This window comes from Dipodomys spectabilis, unplaced genomic scaffold, assembly GCF_019054845.1.
Source record: "Dipodomys spectabilis isolate Male_0828 unplaced genomic scaffold, ASM1905484v1 ptg000115l, whole genome shotgun sequence".
NCBI lineage: Eukaryota > Metazoa > Chordata > Mammalia > Rodentia > Heteromyidae > Dipodomys > Dipodomys spectabilis.
This window is the reverse complement of record NW_024870792.1, coordinates 1,075,330-1,100,256: the sequence shown is the minus strand read 5'-3', so window position 1 is coordinate 1,100,256 and position 24,927 is coordinate 1,075,330. Positions and strand designations below refer to the sequence as shown.

At 41.5% G+C, this 24,927-nt stretch overlaps 1 protein-coding gene across 1 annotated transcript in view; it reads right to left on the bottom strand.

The window, feature by feature from the left end:
* The window catches only part of Rftn2 (raftlin family member 2), a 62,429-nt gene that overhangs the window by 32,123 nt on the left and 5,379 nt on the right, over positions 1 to 24,927 (bottom strand). Inside the window, exons 2-5 of the mRNA XM_042688301.1 lie at positions 16,566 to 16,749; positions 14,674 to 14,788; positions 9,163 to 9,442; positions 5,356 to 5,559 (exon numbers count right to left, since the gene is read on the bottom strand). Coding sequence (XP_042544235.1) covers positions 5,356 to 5,559; positions 9,163 to 9,442; positions 14,674 to 14,788; positions 16,566 to 16,749 — 783 coding nt within the window. The remainder of the gene's footprint in view (positions 1 to 5,355; positions 5,560 to 9,162; positions 9,443 to 14,673; positions 14,789 to 16,565; positions 16,750 to 24,927) is intronic.

The following is a 24,927-nucleotide window of genomic DNA, read 5'->3' as shown; positions in this document are numbered from 1 at the left end:
AATCTTGAATTGACCAGAACAAAGCCAGAACTGGAAGTGTGGTTCAAATGGTGGAGCACCACTTGAATGAAAAAAGCTAAGCAAGAATGGGAGGCCCTTGCCAGGCGCCAGTGGCTCACACCTTTAACCCTAGCTAATCAGGAGGCTGAGATCTGATGATCGCGGTTCAAAGCCAGCCCGGGCAGGAGAGACCGTGTGACTCCTATCTCCAATAAACCACTAGAAAACTGGAAGTGGCATTGTGGCTCAAGTTGTAGAGCGCTTGCTTTGAGCTGAAGAGCTGAGGGACAGCGCCCAGGCCCAGAGTTCAAGCCTCATGATTGTCAAAAAAAAAAAAAAAAAGAAAAGAAAAGAAAAGAAAAAGATGGAAGAAAAACAGCCTCTTCACTAAATTGCGCTGCCAGAATTGGTTAAACACTAAAGTTAGATCCTTATATATCACCCTGCTCCAGAATCAACTCTAAATGGATCAAAGACCTCGAGATAAACGTAGATACCTTGAAAATATTACAAGAAGGAATAGGAGAAACAGTAGGGCTCCTTGGCCCAGGTCGAACCTTTCTTAATAAAGACCCAGAAGCACAACAAACTAAAGAAAGGTTGGATAAATGGGACTGCATTAAACTGCAGAGCTTCTGCATGACAAAGGACATAGCTAGCAAAATATATGGAAACCCCACAGACTGGGAGAAGATCTTCACCACCCATGCAACAGACAAGGGTCTCATATCTAAAATATACCAACAGCTCAAGAAATTAAATTCCCCTAAAACAAACCCCCCAAGAAACAACCACCCCATTAAAAAGTGGGCTAAAGACCTTAAAAGAGACCTCTCTGAAGAGGAAATACGAATAGCCAAGAGACACATGAAGAATTGCTCAACATTTCTGGCTATAAAAGAAATACAAATCAAAACAACATTGTGATTCCACCTTATACCAGTTAGAATGGCTACAATAAAGAAATCTAACAACAACAGATGCTGGTGGGGATGTGACCAAAGGGGAACGCTATGTACTACTACACTGTTGGTGGGAATGCAAACTTGTTCAACCACTTTGGAAAGCAGTGTGGAGGTTCCTCAAAAGACTCCACATAGAGCTCCCTTATGACCCAGCAATCCCACTTCTGGGATTTACCCAAATGACCACAAACAAGGCCACATTAAAAAGCCACCATTAGAACAATGTTCATCGCAGTGTTATTTAGCATAGCCAAGATATGGAACCAACCCAAATGACCCTCAGTAGATGAATGGATCAAGAAAATATGATACATATACACAATGGAATTCTATGCTTCCATCAAAAATAATAACACTGGGGCTGGGAAGGTGGCTCAGTGGTAGAGTGCTTGCCTGGCATGCATGAGGCCCTGAGTTCGAGTCCTCAGCACCCCATAAGCAGAAAAAGCTGGAAGTGGTGCTGTGGCTCAAGTGGTTGAGCACTAGCTTTGAGCTGAAGAGCTGAGGGACAGTGTCCAGGCCTAGAGTTCAAGCCACACAACCACCACCACCACCACCAACAAAAACAAAAGAGAATAACATTGTTCCATCCATAAGGAAACAGAAGGACTTGGAAAAGTTATGTTAATTAAGCCATACCCAAAGAAAAGCAGGTTGCATGATCTCCCTCATTTATCAGAACTAGAATATGTATATGATTTTCTTAACAGGGGCTCTCAATAACCCAAGTGCTTAGGGCTGGGAAGGTGGCTCAGTGGTAGAGTGCCTGCCTCGCATGCATGAAGCCCTGGGTTCGATTCCTCAGTATCACATACATGGAAAAAGCCAGAAGTGGTGCTGTGGCTCAAGCAGTAGAGTGCTAGCCTTGATCAAGAGAAGCTCAGGGACAGTGCCCAGGCCCTGAGTTCAAGTCCCATAACCATCAAAACGAACAAACCTAAGTACTTAGTGTATAGGTCTATACATAATGAAACATATTAACATGCACTCCAACTTATGGAAACTAGAGAGTCTCATTAGACCCTGTACATAGTTTGTTCTTTTTCTCTGTTGTTTTTTCCTTTCTTCATGTCTCTTAGTTTTTTGCATCTCGTGTTTTGCATAATAGAAAAGGCAATATGTGAAAGGGAATCACAGAAACAGCAGAACAACGGATGAACAAGCAACATTGAAACTCACTTGACACTATGTGGGATGTGAACATTGCAACTGTGTGTGGGGGGATAGAGAGGGAAAAGCGGGAGACAAAGAGGGATGGGGTAATAATGGTTAAAAACAAATGAACTTACTGCCTTACCTATGTAACTGTAACCCTCCTGCTCATCACCTTTTCAAAAAAAAAAAAAAGAATGTGAGGCCCTGAGTTCTAGCCCCACTGCATCAAAACTAACTAAAGAAATAAACGTGAATCACAGCACAGCTCCTCCTTTAAGTCTTTAACAAAGGAATGGAAATAAATCTCTTGGCTGATGATGAAGAACATACCTGTCACCCAGGTGGCTGCACTACTTTGTAGTTACTCAAATGTTATTACACATCTCTATGCCTCAATATCCTCCTATGTAAAAGGAGATTAATCATATTATGGGCATGAGCCACCATATATGGCCACAACACTTTTGTTAATTTTGAAATTACATATATACATTTTGACATCTTCATAGTCGGATGCCCTGAAGCCACATGCTGACTCCCTGACAGTAAACCATGTGCCTGGCATAGGGCCTGTCACATGCATATCTCTCTGGGTGATGAAGACATACAGGATTCAACGTCTTTACTCTATCCCACCTCACTGAGATGATCTGAAATGAGTATCAAGTGAAGAAATCTGAAAATAATAAATAATCAAAATATAGCTTTACATTGTGGCAGACTAAAGGAGGATTGTTTTGTTTGCAGATGAAGTATAGGAACCTCAATGTATATGCATATGTGTGTGTGCGTGCGTGTGTGTGTGTTTTCAGGAGCTTTTAAAAACACAAGAGTCAGCTAGGCACTCATGTCTGCAATCCTAGCTACTCAGGAAGCTGAGATCTGAGGATCACAATTCAAAGTCAGCCCAGCAGGAAAGTCCACAAGATTCTTATCTCCAATTAACCACCCAAAAGCCAGAAGTGGAGCTGTGGCTCAAATGGTAGAGTGCTAGCCTTGAACAAAAAAGTTCAGGGACAGTGCCAGGTTTTGAGTTCAGGCCCTAGTACTGGCAGAAAAAAAAACAAACAACAAAACTAAACAAAACCCAAACCAAAAACAACAACAAAAATCCAGGAAAGACTACTGAGTGAGAAGGGGAGGTTCCCAGATCTTATAACCTGTCCTCCAGGACCTTGATGAAGTAGGTACTTTAGAAAAGAAGTTCTTTACTACCTCTCTCTCTGTTTCTTTGCGAAAGTATTTTATTCGATGTGATTTGTGATGTACTATATTTAAATTTCTGAGCAATGTCAAGTCAGGTTTTGTACTGCCATATCTCTTGGGGGTATTTGGGATGAGGACAAAAGCAAGACAGAACAACATATGCATTGTCTCCTCATGTGCTTTAGATGTCAAGCATCCAGCATCTCAGAACAAAGCAACCAATTCAGCCCTGTTTCCTCGGACTCACTTCTCTCAGCCACACAGACATTGCTCACTATTTCCTCGCATTCTCCTGGGGAAGTCCCAAAGGACACACCCAGTGGCAAGACCCCACAGCCTGAGGTGGCTCAGTGGGGGCTTGGCATGGTTGGTCAGCAATGTAAAATGTCTAATGAGGCATTCCAGGGTGGAGGAGAGACGGAGAGCCTCTCCAGGGCTTTCTCAGTAGTTCTAAAGCTGGAAGAACAAAAGCCTCACAGTGTCTCTGGCTGGTAGCTGCTGTGGCTAATTTTATTTTCATCAGGCATGGCTCAAGGCGGGGATGCCTGAGAGATGGTGAAAAGATGCTTTTCCTTAGGCAGTTCATTACAGACCAAAAATTGAAATGAATCCAAGTTTAACTTTTCTGGGGAGTGGAGAAGAGAGGAGAGAGAGAGAGGAGGGAGGGGCTGGGGAGGGAGGGAGGCAGGGAGAGAGAGAAACAGAGAGAGAGCTAATATCCAACTAGATGTTCTCTAAAACTACCAAGCTGCAGTGGTGGGAAACAAAACTAACACCAGAAATAAACAAATCCTGAGTCTAGATACAGTGGGATTCCTCCTTTTCCCCTTCTTTCTCTCCTTCTTCCTCCTTGTTCTTCTTCTTCCTTTTCTTATTATTTTCTCTCTCTTCCTCCTCTTTTTTTCTCTTCCTCCTCTTTAATTCACTTTCCCTCCTTCACTTCCTCCTTCCCTCTCTTTCTCCTTTGTTTTCTTTTTCTTTTTTAAAGATAGGATTATGGCTCAGTGTGGCCTTAGCGTCGTGATCCTCCTGCTTCAGCCTTCTGAATGCTGAGATTACAAGCATGTATCACCATATCTGAACCAACTTTCTTTCTTTCTTTCTTTCTTTCTTTCTTTCTTTCTTTCTTTCTTTCTTTCTTTCTTTCTTTCTTTCTTTCTTTCTTGTTGATCATGGGGCTTGAACTCAGGTTTATTTGGGAAAATGTTTCATCATTTTTGCAACAGACACTAATGCGTCTCTACTCCAATGTATCTAAATGAGAAATGCCAGGGCAGGTTAATAAAGAGAAACCAAAGTAAATACAGGATCAAGATCTTCTCTGAAAGAATTAAGATTGCCTAGAATTCTATACAAACTGTCGAGTCAGGTATGTATTAGTTATATACTCAGTAGGACATGATAATGTACAAAACTTGGGATAATATGATAAACGTGAGCATTAGTTGTGAAATGCCAACATGAACTTCCTTGTTGCAGTACTCTAGCATGTTGTATTTGAGAAACCCTTCTAGTTAATCCCACAGTGGGTCCCGAAGGTTCCAATCCAACAGCAAACATTACATAGCAAGTCTAGAGTACACACTGGTGTCCAGTTGATCTCACTGTGGGTAAACTTTAAACCAAAGTGACACAGCTGTGTGACAAGTTGAATCTATTTCCTTGGAGTAATATCTGTCCTTTCAGCCATGAAACTCTAGAGGCAAAATCATTTTTACCAGCTTTGACAAAGTCCCCATGCCCTTTTTTTTTTTTTGTCTGTCATGGGGCTTGAACTCTGGGCCTGGGCGCTGTCCCTCAGCTCTTCAGCTCAAGGAAAGCACTCTACCACTTTGAGCCACAGCGCCACTTCCAGCTTTCTGGTGGTTAATTGGAGATAAGAGTCTTACGGACTTTCTTGCCTGGGCTGGCTTTGAACGCAATCCTCAGATCTCAGCCTCCTGAGTAGTTAGGATTATAGGTGTGAGCCACCAGCTCCTGGCAAGTCCACATTCGTTAGATATAAATATATCATTAACATGAAATGTACCTTTAGAGGTCTCCCAGGATACAAAAGAATCAGTTAGAGACAAGCCTTGCTTATAATAAAAGGTAGTTAATTCTAGCCAATCAGCATCAAGTGTACTGATGATGGATCCTTTTCTTGTTATTTTCATTGACAGGATGCCTTCCTGATAGGTCCAGCAGGTCGAGTCATCATCAAAAACATTGAAGACTGTATACAACTTGTTATCTGGAGAGAGGCATTCAGAGGGAGGAAAGGGGATAATTATAATTCTATTAATAAAAGATTCTTGTTTTTGGTGGTACTGAATTTTTTCCAGGCAGATACATTACTACTTCACCCATGCTCCCAGCTCTTTTTGCTTTAGTTATTTTGAAAATGGGGTCTCGTATTTGTGCCCATGTTGCTATGAACTGTTTTCCTCCTATTATGTTTCCTGAAGGTCTGGGAAGACGTGCATATTCTACCACACACTGTCCACCTATTCTGTTAGTTGAGATGGGCTCTCAAGAACTTTTTTTTGCCCTGGATGGCCTTGAATTATCATCCTCTTGATTGCTCCCTCCTGAGTAGCTAGCATTACAGGACTGAACTACCGTGCCCAGCTTCATTAAAGATTCTTTTTTTTTTTTATTTTTTATTTTTTCTGACCACTCCCTCCTTCTGGAAAATGTGACCCTCTGCCCTGTCTGAGGCCTCTTTCTCCTTAAATCCTAAGACTTCTGGGGTGAGCCTTCAAGCCCCTAGGCCTACTTCCTGGCTAGCTACCTTGGGGTGCTTTCTGTAGCCCCAGCCCCCATCCACCTCCAAAATATCTCCACCTGAAGTCCCTTGGGCATCTGACTCAGCAGGTCTGTACCTGCTCTGGTCCTCCTTCGAAGTGCATCTCTGCAGAGAACAGCTCAGCTGCCAAAGCCACTGCTTGCCACTCCCCTACCCTTCCCCCCACAGTACCCACCCTACCAATTTGAATTCCTGACCCTCCCTCCCTCTGTTCTCTCCCTCAGATCTAGGCCCTCTCCCTGGGTGAGAGAAACAAAACTTATTCAGATAAGGGCACTAGAGGCAAAGGGATACACCTGAGTTTAGACTCCTGGCTCTGCCACCAACAATCTTTACAAGATTTCTTTCTTTTCTTCCCATCCCTCTCCCTCTCTTCCTCTCCCCCTCCCCTTTCTTTTTTTGCTGGTCCTGGGGCTTGACCTCTGGGCCTGGGCTCTGTCCCTGAGCCTCCCAGTGCTCAAGGCTTTTTCTGTTTTTGTGCTACTGAGGAATAGAACCCAGGGCTTCATTGATGCTGGGCAGGCACTCTACTACTGATCCACATTCCCAGCCCTCTTTTTTTCTTTATTTTCTGGTCCTAGGGCTTGAACTCTAGGCTGGGCTCTGTCCTTGAGCTTCTTTTGCTCAAGGCTAGTGCTCTCTACCATTTGAACCAGAGCTCCACTTCCAGCTTTCTGTGAGATTCATTGGAGATAAATGTCTCATGGACTTTCCTGCTTGGGCTGGCTTCGAATTGCAATCCTTAGATCTCATTTTCCTGAGTAGCTAGGATTATAGGCATGAGCCACTGGTCCCTGGAATACAAGATATCTCTCTTTTTTTCTGGTTGTGGGGCCTGAACTCTGGGCCTGGGTGTTGTCTCTCAACGCTTCAGCTAAAGGCTAGAGCTCTACCACTTGAGCTACAGAGACACTTCCTCTTGAGCTACAGAGACACTTCCGGCTTTTTCTGCTTATGTGGTGCTGAGGAGTCGAACCCTAGGCCTCATGCATGCAAGGCAAGCGCTCTACCACTGAGCCACCTTCCCAGCCCCTCTCCCTCTCCCTCTCCCCCCCCTCATTAAAGATTCTTAAAAGTTAAAAAAATTAATCATGAGATATTTCAAGCATACAAAGAAGAACAGAGAATAGTAAAAGCACTTGCCATTCACTTAACCAAATGTTAGCATGCCATATTAGCTTCAAGACATGGACACACTGAGGCTACTATGTGGCATGTATGTAGTAGTATGTAGTTGCTGATTCTATCTCCAGAAATAGCTACAGCAATGAATGTGGTGTTTATCATTTTCCTGAAAGCTTTTATTTTTCAACGCTTATTTATAAGTCTATGTAATCTAAAAACATCATACACCTGTTTTTCAGTTAAAAATTTTAAATTTCAATACTATTATACTGTTCTATGTTAATCTATACATTTTTTTGGTATGTGTGTATATGTGGTGTTGGGATTGAACCCAGGGAGACATGCATGCTAAGTGATCTACTCTACTGTTAAACAATACCCTAGTCCTATAATTGATTTTAAAAATTCAACATTTTGCCCTTGAAATGTAAATATCTATATAGTTTTTATTTAGTTAGTTTTACATTGTATTTCAACTAACTTCTCCCTTTTGATGGACATACACATTGCTTCCATTGTCTGTTGTAACAAACATTTTTCTTGTCCTACTGAAATAGCTTTGAACTGTGATCCTCAAATCTCAGCCTCCAAGTAGCTAGGATTACAGGGGATGAGTCACCAGTACCCGGCTAGGAAGTTTAATCTCACTTGTATTACAGACAAAGTATTTGGATTCACAGTTTTACTAGATACTCCATCAGGTCTTGTACATATTTCCATGATCCTCTTCTTTATTCAAGAGTGACCATAATACAACAGTTATTAGGAAGTATGTAACTAAGTAGCATATTGAACTTAGGACTTAAAAGACTAGAAGTAGACACCCCATTTGGTGAAACTCAAGGGGGAAACCAGCGTAGAGTTTGAAGGTAGATCTGAATAGAATATAGAGAATAGCTCTTTGATTACCACTCTAGTAACTATTGCTCACTCTTACTTTTTTTAAAAAATGATTTTCACATCACAGAAAAACCAGGGCAGTTGTTAGTTAAGGAACTGGTGACGCGGGAGTGTGGTGGTGAGGTCCAGATGATGAGTTGGAAATATTCTTCCTTCAGGAGATCGTGCTCATATGGTCAGGTGGATCTCTGTCTTGCACAGGATGTAGGATCAAAGGCTCAGTTAATAGCAATTAGCTTTCTAGAGCTTATTTCTGCCAGGCATTGGACACTCTAGAACTCTTTTATTTACTTTCCACCAGAACTCTGTGAGGGAAGTCCTACAATTACCTTTCATGTATAAAGAAAAGGAAGCATCATTAAACTCCAGAGCCTGTGCTGTTAAAAGCTGTATGACAGCTTCGATTTTCTTTGGAAGTGCTTTTCATAAAGCATGCCTGTAAAGGTATCAGAAAACCTTGAACAGTCAACAAATAATTTCAATTTCATGGGAAAACTTGCTAGTTGGCAAAGAAGAACAAAACAATTGTTAAAAGTTATTTTAGGTTGCAGGACTATTGTTATAAAAATTGTTTCATCATGTGTGCTATTTTCATATTCTAGTTGACGATGAATGAAAATCAATTAATTTCAGAGGTGAAAATCATCTATGAAATGGACAAGGCCCAAACTAGAATTCTCCCACACTGTTTATAAGGACAAACATAAATTACAACAGCTTTCCTTGTCATCAATTCAGTTTTTTGGCACATGCACAACTCTCTATTCAGGAAGGGAGTTTTAGAAACTGATCTTCAGCACAAAGTTACAGGACCAGTTAGAGAGACATAAGGTCTGAATCACTGCTTTGCAATATTTCCAGATACAAGAATTGTTTTAAAAAAATCACAAGTTTATGTTAGTTCATTTAGACTTTATCCTCTTTAGAAATTTACTTGGCCTCAAATTTCCTTTCGAAAACTTCCAGAAAGTGCATTTGGCTAAACTTAATCTAAGAATATATTCTATTTATCTTGACCATTACCTTCTCCAGTTTTGGGTTTAGGGGAGCTGGGGCTGCCATTTTGTTCAATTTGACACTGTAGGCTTTCGTGATGAGGGTCTTCTTCAATTCTGCTTTTAGATGATTGCCTGCTTAAGGTTCCTTCATTCCAACTTCTGCAGTTTTCATCCGGACTGTGTCTCACACGCAGCATTGGTTCTATGTCTCCATCATGGCTGGTCCCATTACAGCATTTAGATGGTGAAGAATGCTGGGATATAAATCCAACAAATCTCATTCCTCTTTTAGCAGCAACATTAATCTGAGGTTTACAGAGAGATGGCAGAACAGAATGTTCACTCCATTTAGGTAGGTTAATTTATCAGTTAAATTTTAGCTTTATTGAGGAAACTATTAGGAGAGAGTGAATTGACCAGTAACTAAGGACACATCCATGAACTAATTAGTCACCTAAAAAATAATACTGGACTTTAAGAGAAAGAATATACTTCAGAAATTATAAAAACAGCAATCATTGTTTTTTCTAGGAAGCTTCTTTTGGGAAGAATTTGGAATTTTATACATGATTTTTGAAGCAATGATCTTTCCAGTTGGAGCAAAGTTAAGAACTATTATAGAAAGCCTCCAAAATAACACTAACGTATACATCTTCATGATTAGAGGAGACATTGACTTAACTGCAAAAACACAGGGGTTGGAGGTATGGCTCAGGTGGTACGGCACCTGTCAATGACTACAAAGCATCAGATAGAGAGTTGGAGTCCCAGTCTCAGTTGGAAAAACAAAAAGGAAAAATATAAAAACAAAAAACCCCTGAAAGCATACAGAGCATTATTTGCTTGATGTTGATAGAGAAAATATCAAAGACTAATTTTTGTAGATGTGTATATAAAACATAAGCTTAATTCATAGCACAGTTCCAATGAAACTTTCTGATCTTTATATATTTCAACTTAATATTGATGTCTTTTATCTGGTCTAAGATACATATAATAAATTCAATCCTGTTGATTAAAAAGAATAGAAATTGTGTTAACAGATGATATAATGCCAGAGAAATATCTAAAGAATATCTTGTTTTTCTTTTTTTTTTTTGGTGGTCGTGGGGCTTGAACTCTGGGCCTGGGTGCTGTCCCTCATCTCTTCAGCTCAAGGCCAGTGCTCTACCACTTGAGCTACAGTGCCACTTCTGGTTTTCTGGTGGTTTATTGGAGATAAGAGATAAGAGACTTTCCTGCCCCGGCTGGCTTTGAACTTCAATCCTCAGATCTCAGCCTCCTGAGTAGCTAGGATTACAGGTGTGAGCCACCAGCGCCTGGCCAAGAATATCTTAAGAGTGGTTATTTTCTCTTTCCCTCTCTCCTTCTTGCCTTCCCTTGGAGATAAGAGTCTCAAGGATATTTCTGCCCCATGGACTTTGAATTTTAATCCTCAGATCTCAGCCTCCTGAGTTACTAAGATTACAGGCGTGAGCCACTAGCTCCCGGCTCTCTCATTTTTGAGTTTGAACTCAATCCTAGAACTTGCTAGGCAAGTGCTCTATCCCTTGAAACAAATTCTCTTAAAGTGATTATTTTTATATTCATCACTTTTAGCATTGATTTATTTGTAAGATTTAGGTTTCTTTGAATGTAGACTGTAAATTTGTAAATTTAATGTATTTTCTTCTCTGTTTCTGCCTTATTTAAAAATTCTATTTATGTGTAATTCGTGTGTGTGTGTGTGTGTGTGTGTGTGTGTGTGTGTGTGTGTGTGTGATGGGGCTTGAACTCTGGGCCTGGGTGCTGTCCCTCAGCTCTTCAGCTCAAGGCAAGCACTCTGCCACTCAAGCTACAGTGCCGCTTCTGGTTTTCAGGTGGCTAATTCGAGTTAAGAGTCTCACAGACTTTCCTGCCTGGTTGGCTTTGAACTGCAGTCCTCAGATCTCAGCCTCCTGAATAGTTAGGATTACAGGTGTAATCCACCAGCACGCTGTATGTAATTCTTTTTTTCTGTGTTCAGTTGGTGGATCTTTTTAGGGCAGGAACTGCTCTTGCATATTGTAGCACTTCCAATTATAGGTGATCTACAAGTATTTGTTAAATAATTTAAAATGAAGAAGTAGTAATGTTTTCTATATGGTTGCTCTTTGAACTATTTCAATTAAGTATTTTATTTTTTATTTTTGGTCAGTTGTGGGCTTGAACTCATGGTCTGGTGCTGCCCCTGAAGTTCCTTTGCTTACGGCTAGAGTTTTACCACTTCCAGTTTTCTGGTGGTCAATTGGAGATAAATGTCTCATGGTTTTCCTGCCTGGATTGGCTTTGAACCATGATCCTCAGATCTCAGCCTCCTGAGTAGCTAGAATTACAGGTGTAAGCCACAAGCACCTGGCTCAGTTAAATATTTTAAATGTTACCTGGGGTAGTAAGAGAGAGTTATGATGGAAGTTGTAATTGGAAACATCTATAGTTAGAATGAAAAAAAAATGCCAGGAAGAACTGAAGAAAAATCAAGAGCAATGCCCAGCCAGACACCAGTGACTCACTTCTGTAATCCTAACTACTCAGGAGGCTGAGATCTGATGATCGTAGCTCAAAGCCAGAGAGGGAAGACACATTTGGAAAGACACATTTGTGAGATTTTTCTCTCCAATTAACCAGTAAAGGCTGGAGGTGGAGCCATGGCTTACGTGGTAGAGCAGCCTTGAATGAAAAAGCCAAGCAAGGACATGAGGGCCTGAATTCAAGCTCCAGTACTGTCACTAACACACACACACACACACACACACACACACGAAACAAAACAACAACAAAACCCTCTTTACACTAGGCAGCCCCTCAAAAATAATATTTGGCATTCATCTATTGCTCTTATTCACACCAGGGTAAGGTTCAGATTTTATGTGCTGTTTCCTTTTCTCTTCATAAGATAACCCCATTCCTCTAATTGCTGAAATAACAATTCTTTCCTGTTGAGGCAGAGCTTTAACTGTATCCAGGAAGCCAACTACAAAATAAAGACTCCGAGGGCTATTTAGTTAGGCTAAATTAGTAGCTGTATTTTAGTTTGCAAAAGAAGATGTCTGGGGTGGATTTATTCCCAGAAAAACATTTCCCAGAATAGTAGTAGTAAACAGTATGTGTATTTTGTTTATACAAATCTAGTCTCAAAGACCCTTTCTAAAGGCGCTTATTGAATGCTGGCTTTAAACTTAAATATTATTAACTGCTTGGACTGGCTGTATAAAAACCACAGTTAATCGTGCACACATGGTTCTATAAAGCTTGACAGCAACAATGAACAAGTTTCACAACTTTTTATTTTATTCTTTATTTTTGTTTTAAGACAGGGTCTTAATTTTAGTCCAGGCTGCCCTTGAACTAGAGATCCTTCTCCTGCCTCAGTCTCCTTAGAGCTGGAATTACAGGTGGAATTACCATGTCTTGGCAAGCATGAAGCCCTGGGTTCAGTTCCTCAGTACCACATAAACAGAAAAATCTGGAAGTGGTGCTGTGGTTCAAGTGGTAGAGTGCTAGCTTTGAGCAAAAGAATCTCAGGGACAGTGCCCAGGCCCTGAGTTCAAGCACCAGGACTGGAAAAATAAAGGGTATCTGGCCAAGCACTGGTGGGTCACACCTGTAATCCTAACTACTTGGGAGGTTGAGATCTGAGGATTTCTGTTTGAAGCCAGCCTGGGCAGGAAAGCCCCTGAGATTCCGATTAACCATCAAAAAACCTGAAGTGGAGCTATGGCTCAATTGGTCATGCTAGCTTTGAACAGAAAAGCTCAGAGACAGAGCCCAGGCCCTGAGTTCAAGCCCTAGGACAGGTGCACACACATGTGCGCGCGCACACACACACAAGCGCACGCACACACGTGCACACATGCGCACACACACACACACACACACACACACACACACACACGAGACAGGAGGGCTGGGAAGGTGGCTTAGTGGTAGAGTGCTTGCCTTGCATGCATGAAGCCCTGGGTTCAATTCCTCAGTGCCACATAAACAGAAAAAGCTGGAAGTGGTGCTGTGGTTTAAGTGGTAGAGCGCTAGCCTTGAGCTGAAGAGCTGAGGGACAGCGCCCAGGCCCAGAGTTCAGGCCCCACGACCAATAAATAAATAAATAAATACCCAAAACAACAACAACCACAACAAAGAGACAAGATATCACTTTCATTTATACTCATTTCCTATATATTTTGAAAATGGGGCTCCCATAGGACACATTTATTGCAGATTTCCCTTCAAACAAAAAAATATTTTTGTGTGTGTCAGTGTGGGGTTTGAGCTCAGGGCCTGGCACTTAGGCACTTCTCCTCTTAAGCCATACTCTTGCCCCTTTTGTTCTTTAATCCTTTGAGCTAAGGGTCTCATCTTTTTGCTGTGGCTGATCTAGATTATCATCCTCCTGTTTATGAGATTATAGGTATGAACTATAATAGTCAGCTGTTGGTTGAGATGGTATCTCATTAAATTTTTGCCCAAGCTGACATAGAACCTCAATCATTTTGATTGCTGGGATATAGACTGGAGCTACCTCATGTTGTCCTATTATTATTAGTATTATTATTGTTATTATTGTAGTAGTACTGGGTTTAAACTCAGGGCCTCCTGTTCGTTAGGCAGGACTTTAGCACTTGTTCCACGCCTCCAGCCCTTCCATGTGACTGAACTTTTTTTTTTCTGATATGTCTTCTCTGTTTCGTTGTTCCTCATTTTATGTTTTAAACTCTGTATAATTTGGTACAAACCCTGAATATTCTCTCTCTCTCTCTCTCTCTGTCTCTCTCTCTCCTTTGTGCCAGGACTGAGATTTAAATTCAGGCTACACTACAACTTCACTTTTGGCATTTTGGTGATTAATTGGATATCAGAGTCTCTTGAACTGAGCCTGGGTAGGATTTGAACCAGGACTCTATGATCTCAGCCTTTTAAATAGCTCAGATTACAGGCATGCACCAAGGTACACACTGTATTCTTTTTCTTTTTCTTTCTTTCTTATTTTTTGTTGTTGTGATAAAGGCTATATACGGAGGGGATACAGTTACATAAGCCAGGTAATATGTGCATTTCTTTTTAGACAATCTCACCCCTTCTCTTGCTCTCTCCCAGTTTTCCCCTCCCATCCTCACCTACAAGTTGTATAGTTCATTTTTAACACAGTGTCTTGTGAGGCCCTTTCTTTTTATTTTTATTTTTTGTTTTTTTGGGTTTTTTTTTTGTCGGTAATGGGGCTTGAATTCTGGGCTTGGGCGCTGTCCCTCAGCTCTTCAGCTCAAGGCGAGCACTCTACCACTTGAGCTACAATGCCACTTCTGGCTTTCTAGTGGTTTTTATTGGAGATAAGAGTCTCACAGACTTTCCTGCCCGGGCTGGCTTTGAACCATGATCCTCAGATCTCAGCCTCCTGAGTAGATTACAGGCGTGAACCAACGGTGCCCAGTGGCCCTGTTCTTTTTAAAATAAGGAAAGAAATGGGTAAAGAAGAAATATCAAATGCTTCTCAAAATCCCATGAAAAATGTACTTATATGTAGTACCTTTTCTATCAGTTCTTTCGCTATGTCATTTGTTTGTGTCTCGTAAGTTAGAGGACATTCCTCAATCACAAGTCTTGGGCGTCTTTGTCCACTGGATGCTGCTGAGTGCTTTGGGCTGTAACAGAGAAAAGTTATTCATGATTGGAGGTCAATTGCTGAAGACCAGCTATTTCCTTCATGTGAAGATGAGTGAACAAGTTTAAGACAATCTTTTTTGTTCTTTCAACTCTGAGGACTATCTTTGTGACTTTGATTAGTTTAAATGTCCTTGATTTAAACTTCTAGAAATTGATAATTTAAACTGAAAGAAAAGCTTTATATTTGTTGCTTTAATAAAAGTTATAAGAAATGCTTTACATAAGTCTTGGAGCTTGAACTAAGGGCCTGGGCACTGTTCCTTAGCTTTTTAGCTCAAGGCTAGTGCTCTACCACTTGAGCCATAGCGCCACATCCGGTTTTCTGCTGGGTTATTAGAGATAAGAGCCTCAGGGACTATGCTGGCTGGGCTGGCTTTGAACCCTGATCTTCAGACTCAGGTCTCCTGAGTAGCTAGGATTACAGGCATGAGCCACTGGCCCCCAGCCCACAGCTCCATTTCTGGCTCTTTGCTGGTTAATTGGAGAAGAGTCTCACAGACTTTTCTGCCCAGGTTGTCTTTGAATTGTGACTCTTGTATTACAGATGTGAGTCCAACTATTTTCATCCTTCATTGAAGTATCTTACTATTAAATTAAAAAAAATCATTTCCAGGCACCAGTGGCTTACATCTGTAATCTTAGCTATTCAGGAGGCTGAGATCTGAGGATTATGGTTCAAAGTTGTACCCAGCAGGAACGTCTGTGAGATTCCTATCTCCAATAAACTACCAAAAAAGCAGGAAGTAGAGCTGTAGCTCAAGTGTGTACAGCACTAGCCTTGAGCAAAAAAGCTCAGGGACAGTGCCTAGTACGGGGGAAAAAAAGTCAAATTTGCAACTTTGACAAAAATGGTTGCATAATTTGAAAAAAGTATCTTTCAAACATATTTTAGACTGGTGCCTTTGGCTCATACCTGTAATTCTCACTCCTCAGGAGGTTGAGACCCATGGATCATAGTTTAAAGCCAGTCCAGGCAGAAAAGTCCATTACACTCCTATCTCTAACTAACCAGTAAAAAGCTGGGGGCATAGATATGGCTCAAGAGGTAGAGCCCAAGCCTTGAGCATAAAAATCCAGGCAAAGCTGGGCGTTGGCAGCTCACACCTGTAATCCTACCTACTCAGGAGGCTGAGATCTGAGGATCACAGTTCAAAGCCAGCTGGGGCAGGAAAGTCCGTGAAACTCTTATCTCCAATAAACCTCCAGAAAACCAAAAGTGGCGCTGTGGTTCAAGTGGTAGAGCACTCTCCTTGAGCGGAAGAGCTGAGGGACAGCACCCAAGCCCAGAATTCAAGCCCCACAACCAACAAAAACAAAAACAAAAAAACCACTCCCCTCTCCAACCCCCCGGCAAAACCCAGGCAAGTACACGAGGTCCTGAGTTCAAACCACTGGCATCAAAAATAAAGTAAAATAAAAAAATAAAATTAAGAGGGAAAAACTGGGAGAGTGTGAGGGAAGGGGTAACATTGTTCAAAAAGAAATGTAATCTTTTTTTTTTTTTTTTAAGCCAGTGGTGGGGCTTGAACTCAAGGTCTGGGCACTGTCCTAGAGCTTTTTCAACTCAAGGTTAGTACTCTACTACTTTGAGCCACAGAATCACTTCTGCTTTTCTGATGGCTAATTGGAAATGAGTCTCACAGACTTTCCTGCCCAGGCTGACTTTGAACTGTGGTCCTCAGATCTCAGTGTTCTGAGTAGCTAGGATTAGAGGGGTGAGCCACAATAACTAATTTCTTGCCAAACTATGCGTACCTTAGTTTTGAGCGTGATAAAACCACCCTGTAAAGGTAACTTGCTGGTAGGTGTTTTCGGGGTCCCACAGGTTGTATAATAGGATGAATGGCCCCAACGATATATCCTTTAAGATAATAGTCTTCCACTTTTGTTGCTATATCCAAAATTGAATTGATCTTGATGACTTCTGGGTTTGATGAAGCTGAAATATCAAAAGTGAAGGATATTTTCATACTTATACATTGCACTAACATGTTATGTATTTCCTAAACTTATTTCAGAAAAAAGCAAGGGTAATCTTATGAACTGGTAGATGTATAATTTTATCATGTCTTTTCTTTTTGTCATTTTTTCATGCTGGAGATTGACCTGATGCTGATTGCCTAAACTTAGGAAGTTGGTTAGGAACACAGGAAGAAGAGTCCAAGGAAATGTTGTCTCCCATCACATTAATACACATACATTGGAACAGAAATCCACCATCTGTGTGCATTCAGACCAACTTAAACTAAAATAGAGCAGTCAACAAGAGTTACCCAAACTAGGATGAATCCATGTCCTTTAATTTGCATCCTCTTTTGGAGTTAATGTTCTACTTCTAATCATCCTTATGAATAGAAAAGCAAAGAGAATAATCCTGGGTTTTGAAGAGACAGCTAAATGTCTGTATGAATGTTAAACATCCCAGTCCTGCTGTGTTCCGTGGCAACCATGCCGTCATTCATGTCACTTTACTCTTTTTAGAATCTGGACTATTAACCTTGAATTTGAGACAAAGGAACCGAAAAAGCATCCAATAAGATGGAACAAACTCCTATGACTAGGAGTTACTTAAACTCCTAGTAACTTAAACTTCTTTTTAAAACAATGCACTAATTCTACAAAAACTTAAAATTAGTCTTTTAATGGATTGCACTGCATACTATATAAAATGGGAGTGTTTTAACATGATATAAAAGAACCTTCAGTTTGGCCTCTGCTTGAAGACCAGACTTCACCTTTGGCAGCCGGTTTTCATCTTTCCTGTATATCATACTTCCACATGTCAGAACTATCCCGGGAGTGTTGGAACCCACTATTCTGTTTCATGACACTAGCCTTTATTTTCTTCCCAATTCTTTCCTCTGTGCTGTATATTCTTTTTTTGTTCTGTGCTGTATATTCTTCTACTAGATATTTACTTATTCAGATGTCTGTCTTGACTGTTAGGCTGAGAATTGTTTAAGGGCAGGAAATCTACCTCAATCATGTCTTTCTATGTTTTATATGTGCCTTGGTTCATTATGTTAACTTGGAAATACTTATTTGTTAGGACAACAAACATGCAAAATGAGTGCATAAAAGTACAACTATTGCAACTCAAAAAATCATACCCCTTCCCAAACTAATAAACCAATCAATAGGGCAATAGAGCTAAAGAGAGACTTCTCAGTAAAAGAATTAAGAAGGGTAAATAGACACATGAGGAAATACTCAACATCTCTTTCCATAAAGGAAATGCAAATCAAACCAAGTTTGAGATTCTTTTTCATCTCAGTAAGACTGGGCAAGATCAAGAATTGAATAACAACAAATGCTGGTGGGGATGTGGGGGAAAAGGAACACTACTGCACTGTTGGTGGGAATGCAAACTAGCACAACAACTCTGGAAGGAGGTTTAGACGTTCCTCAAGAAACTGAACCTAAGATCTACTGTAGGAGCCAGCCAAAACATTATAAGCCAGGATACCATAAAGACACTTGCACATCCATGTTCATTGCTGCACTATTTACAATAGCCAAATTATGGAAACAGCCCAGATGCCCTACAATGGATGAGTGGATAAAAAATGGGGTACGTATACACAATGGAACTTTATTCATCCATTAGAAGGAATAATATTATGTAATTTGCAGAGAATGGATAAACTTAGAATAAATCATGCTGAGATAAAGCAAGCTCAGGGAGACTAATGGTACATGCTTTCTCTCACATATGGAACCTAGATCTAAAATGCATCAGGACATGATACATTATATCGGAGTCCACATATTTACACACAGTCAGACTAAAGGAGGATACCTTTAGGGGAGGAGCCCAAGGACATAACTCCTCTGAACATTTAAAATGCTATTTATCAAAACAGATTCCAGAAAATGGAAAATTTTTGTTCTATCATATGATTCAGTAATTAACTTGTAAGGGATTCAAATCAATGAAACTTGATTCTCAAAGAGATAACTACATTTTCATGCTCATAGCATCTTCATAGTAGTCAAGAAGTGAAAGCAATGTAGGTGTCTATTCATAGCTGAATGGATAAACAAAATATGGCCTATATACACTTTAATATTTTTCAGTCTGAAAAAAGGAAGGAAATAGACATGCTCTGGAGGCTCACATCTGAAATCCTTGCTACTCAGGAGGCTGAGATCTGAGGATAGCATTTTGAAGCCAGCCTGAGCAGGAAAGTCTGTGAGAGTCTTATCTCCAATTAATCACAGAAGAGCACTTAGAATGGTTGTATAAAAGTCTTAAAAGTGAAGAAAGAAAATCTAACAAAGAAAGACATTCTAAAATCTTTCCTTAAGATCACAACAGAGTTTCTTTCTGGTCTAATTTTCATCATCATGAAAGGGTAAGGCTATTGTCATGAGTTTTCACACACATCTACACACACACACACACACACACACACACACACACACACACACAAAGGATGTCAGAAGGGATTTCACATAGAAACCTAGAAACGTTAAAAAGGAAGAAAAATCTTGTCCATCAACACTTATTTAATAAGCACCTTTAACATTAATTTATATTAAGACAATATTCCTTCTGGGTTCACTGCTTTATAAGACCATTCAGTGGTACCATTCAGATTTGTGCTTTTTAAAAAATAAATATTTAGGCTGGGCACTTGTGGCTCATGCCTGTACTCCTAGGTATTCAAAGACTGAGATTTGAGAATTATGGTTCAAAGCCAGCGCGAGCAGGAAAGTGCATGAGACTCATCACCAATAAACTACTCAGAAAAAGCCAGAAGTAGTGCTGTGACTCCAGTGATAGAGTGCTAGCTTTGAGCAAAAGAAGCTTAGGGACAGCATCTAGGCTCAGAGTTCAAGCCCCAGGAGTGGCAAATAAAAAATAATAAATAAATAAATAATTAACATCTTGCACAGGATAATAATCCCTGACGGAAACATCTTCAGAGTACTACTCTACTACGTAAGCCACACCTCCATTTCTGACTTTTTGTTAATTAATTGGAGATAAGAGTTTCATGGATTTGCCCACCTGGGCTGACTTTAAACATTGATCCTCAGATCTTAGCCTCACTTAGTGGGATTGCCAGTGTGAGCCACCAGGGCCTGGCTCTTAATAACATTTTAAACTGTGCTGAGAGCAGAGTCTTTTGGACTCTTAGGTGCTCAAACCCAGCTCAGTTTGGGGATGTGAGAAAGAGCTGGGTGCACAGTCAGGAGGAATTTTCAGCAGTGCTCAGCAGGGTGAAAACTGGCCCCTCTCTGGCTCAGCATTTTGGACCAGGTCTTTAGTTGGGGCTTACATAAGATCAGGGGCTCTTGGACTTTTATTATTATTATTTTTTATGATTGTCTTGGGCCTTGAACTCAGGGACTGGGTGATGTTCGTGGGCTTTTTTTTTTTTTTCCTCTCAAAGTTAGTGCTTTACCACTTGAGCCACAGCTCCACTTCTGGCTTTTTGCTAGTTATTTGATGATAAATATCTCACAGATTTTCCTGCCTGGGCTGGCTTTGAATCGAGATCCTTAGATCTCAACTTCCTGATTAGGAATTACAGTGTAGGATTACAGTGTAAGACTGGCACCCAGCCTTTTGTTTGTTTGTTTGTTTTACTTTTGTGGGCTGAACTCCCAGCCTCATGCCTACTGAGCAGGCGTTCTAACTTGCTCTACACAGCCCCCTTTCCTTATTCTTAGAAAACTCTTAAAAAGTAGGTATTATAATCATTCTCAGATGGAAAAAAAAAACAAAACCTCAGGAAGAAAAAGATGAGGCAATTTCCTCAAATTGCTAGTAAAGTGTGAGGCTGCTCTTGAACCCCGACAGAAAGAATTGAAAGCCAGAACATTCCAGCACTTCTGGGAAAGTAAAAGTTCAGGGATTTGGATTATATTGTTTCGGAGTCTGAGAATTCAGAAACAAGATAGGAAAAAGCATTTAGACCAGGGTAAGTTGGTAAGTAATTTAATGTATGGAAATTGAAAGGAGTCTCTAATTAGTTTACTCATCAAATGTTTTAAATAACCAGACTTAACCAGGCCCCCTAAGTAAATACTGCTTCCATGATGATACTTAAGTGACAGCTGTCCCCTGGTAGCCACTGGTTAATATATTTCAATGCAGTAAAACTCTGATGAACTACGCAGGACAGACTGGCGGGCAGGCAGGGACAGGCCTATTGATGAGAGCCCCAGCCTCTGGCAGCCTGTTTCAGTGCTGTGCTCCTCCCGTTCTGTTTCGTGTGTAGTTTCCAGACATACCGTAGCATTTCCTCCCATGGCTAAGCCTTTGTAGCGTTGTCTGCTTTTCCATTCAGTCCTTCTCTTTTTCTTTTTTTCCTCAGTCATTTCTTTTGACACCAATGAGTTCCCCCTCCCTCACCCCCCAGTGGTAGGGAGCGTGTGCAACAATGTAATATACTACAGGGGACACACACGAAGCCCATGCAAAACTACCAACACTTGGATAATCACCATCTGTCAGAAAGTTAGAAAGCAGAAAGTTAGAAAGTTAGAAAGTTAGAAAGTTAGTGCTGGTGGTGGCTCACGATTATAACTGTAGCTACTTAGGAGGCTGTGGTTCTAAACCAGCCTAAGTAGGTGCTTAAACTTCAATTAACCAGCAAAAGCTGGAAGTTAGAGGGGTGGTTCAAGTGGTAGAGAGCCAGCCTTAAACAAAACTCAAGCAAGAACATGAGGTTCAAACCCAGTACTGGGGGAGAGAGGAGAGAGGACAGGAGAGAGAGAGGAGATAAGAGGGGAAAAGGGGAGAAAAGGGAGAGGGAGAGAGGGGAAAATGGAGAGAGGAGAGAGAGGGACAGAGGAGAGTAGAGAGAGAAGGGAGAGAGGGGGAGAGAGGAACAGAGGAGAGGGAAGAGAGAAGGGAGAGAGGATGGGGAGGGGGGAGAGAGAAGGAGAGAGAGGAGAGAGGGAGAGGGAGAGAGGAGAGAGGGCAGAGCGGGGAGAGAGGGGAGAGGACTTGGCTGGCGCTTTAGTAGCCCCTATTTCCCCCTTCCCAGTGGCACTTCCCGCCTCCCCCACCCCGTACCACCTTGACTTTTATGGCAATCACTCCCTTGTTTGTCTTTTTAGTGAATGACCCAAGAATGCAACCCTGAACACTAGAGTTCAGTTAGCTGCTTTCTGTGGTGCTAGAGATGGAGCCAGGGTCTTGCCGCCACGGTGCTACTCTGTCTGGTTGGAAAGGCTGATTTCTCAGCTTCATGCACGCTGGGTCACAGAGTATCTACTCACCGCCCCCTCTTCTTTGACTTACCCTCACTGTGGCAGAGCTGAGTAGCTGTGATTGAAACCACATGGCTCCTAAGCCTAAAGTATTTACAATCCAGCCTTTTTCCAGAAAACGTGAGCTGCCTTCTGCAGTACAAGGTCCCCTTGTGTGGGTATGCCACGATTTGTTTTTCTGCCCTCTCGTTCTTAGGAATTATGGGTGTTCACACGCTCAAATGATTCTGTAACGTAACAGATGACTCTGCGGACACCCTTGTACGGACACATGGTGCATACACACACATTTCCTTTGGGTGTCTCTTCAGCTAAGTAGATAAATGTATTATTATTATTATTTTTTTGTCTAGTTTCCCTCCCTCCCCCCCCCCCCAAAAAAAAGGCTGATGCTTGAACCACAGATCCACATCAGTTTGTTTGTTTTTGGTGGTTAATTGGAGATAAGAGTCTCATGGACTTTCCTGTGTGGGCTGGTTTCGAACACTGATCTCCAGATCTTAGCTTCATAGAAGATAGGATTACAGGCATCAGCCACTAGCACCTGGCTAAGATACTCTTTTTTTGGCTTCCATATCCTCCAGACCATAGCTTCATCACAGCTCAGAGCACTCTACCACTTGAGCCACAGCTCTACTTCCAGATTTTCTGGTGGTTCATTTTATTTTTATTTTTATTATTTTTATTTTTTTTGGGGGGTCTGGTTGTGGGGCCTGAACTCTGGGTCTGGGCACTGTCCCTCAGCTCTTCAGCTCAAGGCTAGCGCTCTACCACTTGAGCCATAGCGCCACTTCTGGCTTTTTTCATTTTGCTTATGTGGTGCTGAGGAATCGAACCCAGGGCCTCATGCATGCAAGGCAAGCGCTCTACCACTGAGCCACCTTCCCAGCCCCTGGTGGTTCATTTTAAATAAGAGTCTCACATACTTTCCTGCCTGGGCTGTCTTTGAACTGCAATCCTCAGATCTCAGGCTCCTGAGTAGCTAAGGTTATAGGACTGGTCTATTGCAGCTGTGTGTTTATGCACCAATTTCCTTCAGTAATGATCCCTAAGGCTTTATTTAGCTTGTATCCTGGTTCTTGGCACAGAGTGGCTCAGTGAATATCCATTGAAACAATAAATGTCTACCTGATGTAAGAAGCAGACCTGGGGGAGAAAAGAACCACCCAAATGTACTGTAAAGAGGCGGACAAATGTAAATGTATTGTTGCCTAACACCAACATTTTTTTTAAGTGAGTCAACATTGCTATTATTAGAGATTCCTTCCTCTTCCCATTCAGAATGGAATCTTTCTTTCCCACAATAGTCTGGATTTGTGAGGTTTTGTTGTTTTTCTCAGCAAGATTAATCTCATGGTTTCAAACATAATGGAACTCTTTATGTATTTTCCGTCTAGTGGAAAGGAAGGCTAGGGGGCTGGAGACACAGCTCAGGGGTAGAGCACTTGCCTTGCTGGCATAAAGCCCTGGGTCTGAACCCCAGAAGTGGGGAAAAATGGAAAAGAAAAGAAAGGAGGATGAGGTTTCATAACAAGGACTTTTTTTTTTCCTGGTTCTGGGGCTTGAACTCAGGGCCTGAGTACTGTCTCTGAGCTTTTGTGCTCAAGGGTAGTGCTCTACAACTTGAGCCACAGCTCTACTTCTGGCCTTTCAGTGGTAATTGGAGAAAGGAGTCTCATGGGCTTTCTTTCCTTCTATGGGCTGGCTTTGAATTATGATCCTCAGATCTCAGCTTCCCGAGTAACTAAGATTACAGTTCTGAGCCACTGGTGCCTGGTCTCTTCAATTTTTCTTTTGAGACAGAGTTTTGCTGTGTGCTCCAGGCATGAAAACATGATTTGTCTGCCTCCCAGTGCTGGGATTTCAGGCATGAGCCTGACTCTTTCTTTCTTTTTTTTTTTAACTTATATTTCTGATTATATATTCCATTCATGTTCTGTTGATGCTTTAGTGCATTATCTACAGTTCTTTATCTTCATTCTTCCTGAAAATCCTCTAATATGTAAAATTATCCATTACTTTTTGTGTTAGTTCCTATCTTTAGGTTCTAGTGTTCTCACTTTTTCTTTTCTTTTCTTTTTTTTTTGCTGGTTGTGGAGCTTGAACTCTGGGCCTGGGCACTGTTCTGAGCTCTTCAGCTCAAAGCTAGCACTCTACCACTTGAGCCATAGCACCCACTTCCAGCTTTTTCTGTGTATGTAGTGCTGAAGAATCGAACCCAGGGCCTCATGTATGCAAGGCAAGCGCGCTACCACTGAGCCACCTTCCCGGCCACTCATTGTTATTTTTGCTGGATAGCTTTCCCCAAAATTGTCCAAGATACTAATGTTCTGTCTATATTCCTTTTCTTAAAAGCTGGGTACAGTGGCTCATGTCTATAATCCTCATGACTTGAGAGACTGAAATTGGGAGGCTTTCTTTCAGTCCAGATGACAAAAGGGCTGAAGCATGAGCTGGGAATGTGGCTGAGTGGTGAAGTGCTTGTCTAGCATGTATAAAGCCCGGATTCGATTCTTCAGTACCACATGAACAGAAAAGGCCGGAAGTGGCTGTGTGGCTCAAGTGGTAGAGTGCTAGCCTTGAGCAAAAGAAGCTCAGGGAGATGCCAAGGCCCTGAGTTCAAGCCCCAGGACTGGCAAAAAAAAAGTGGTGAAACAAAAAGGGCTAGAGGTGTGTGGCGCAAACTTTAGAGCTCCTGTCTACAAGCATAAAGCCCTGAGTTCAAATCCCAGTGCTGCAAAAAAAAAATATTATTTCCAGGTCCCCCTCAAATTTACCACATCCAGCTGTGCAGCTATGGGCTCCACTGCCCCTTCGGATGTACCATGCCTGCAGTGGACTGCTTTCGGATCATCCTTTAAGTGACTCTTTGAGAGGCACCCTGGCTATA